The sequence below is a fragment of the Eimeria tenella genome, genomic scaffold (assembly GCF_000499545.2).
Source record: "Eimeria tenella Houghton genomic scaffold, Eth_scaff2195, whole genome shotgun sequence".
NCBI classification, from domain to species: domain Eukaryota; phylum Apicomplexa; class Conoidasida; order Eucoccidiorida; family Eimeriidae; genus Eimeria; species Eimeria tenella.
In genome coordinates, this window is record NW_013542048.1 from 1 (window position 1) to 560 (window position 560).

Below are 560 nucleotides of genomic sequence, written 5' to 3' on the forward strand. Positions count from 1 at the left end.
TCTTGTTTTTTTTGCTGCTACAGCAGCAGCAGCAGCAGCAGCGCTCAAAACCGATCCAAACTGCCAGTCAGAAAGCTTACTGTCTTGCTGCTGCGGCTGCAGCAGCAGCAGCGCCGGGGGACGCGGTGCAACGTCCTGCAAGTAGCGCTGCAGCAGACGATTGCTGCTGCTGCTGCTGCTGCTGCTGTTGTGCTGCTGCTGCTGACAGTCACCGGGAGGCAGCTCGAGGTCCGCAATGTGATTCACAGCAGAAAGGCAGTGTTGCTCCTCCAGCAGCACAAACAATACATTTGTTTCTGCTGCTGCTGCTGCTGTTGCTGCTGTTGCTGCTGCTCCCCGTTCTGCCGCTGGTGCTGCTGCTGCTGCTCCCCGTTCTGCCGCTGCTGCTGCTGCTGCTGCTGCTCCAGCTCCTGCTTTGTCAGCTGCCTGCGGAAGGTAAGTCGAAGTGGAAAAGCGGCCCTTTGCTTTCGATTTGCTGCTGCTGCTGCGGTCATTGCTGCTGTTGCTGCCGTTGCTGCTGCTGCTGCTGCTGCTGCCAGCTGTGCTGCTGCAGCTGCCTA

At 59.1% G+C, this 560-nt stretch overlaps 1 protein-coding gene across 1 annotated transcript; it reads right to left on the reverse strand.

The window, feature by feature from the left end:
* Positions 1-242: 242 nt before the first annotated feature.
* ETH_00041305 (uncharacterized protein) lies at positions 243-539 on the reverse strand (the record flags this gene model as incomplete). The annotated part of the gene is made up of 1 exon (XM_013374618.1): positions 243-539. The coding sequence occupies one exon, from the start codon at positions 537-539 to the stop codon at positions 243-245; it is 297 nt and encodes a 98-aa protein (XP_013230072.1).
* Positions 540-560: the final 21 nt, after the last annotated feature.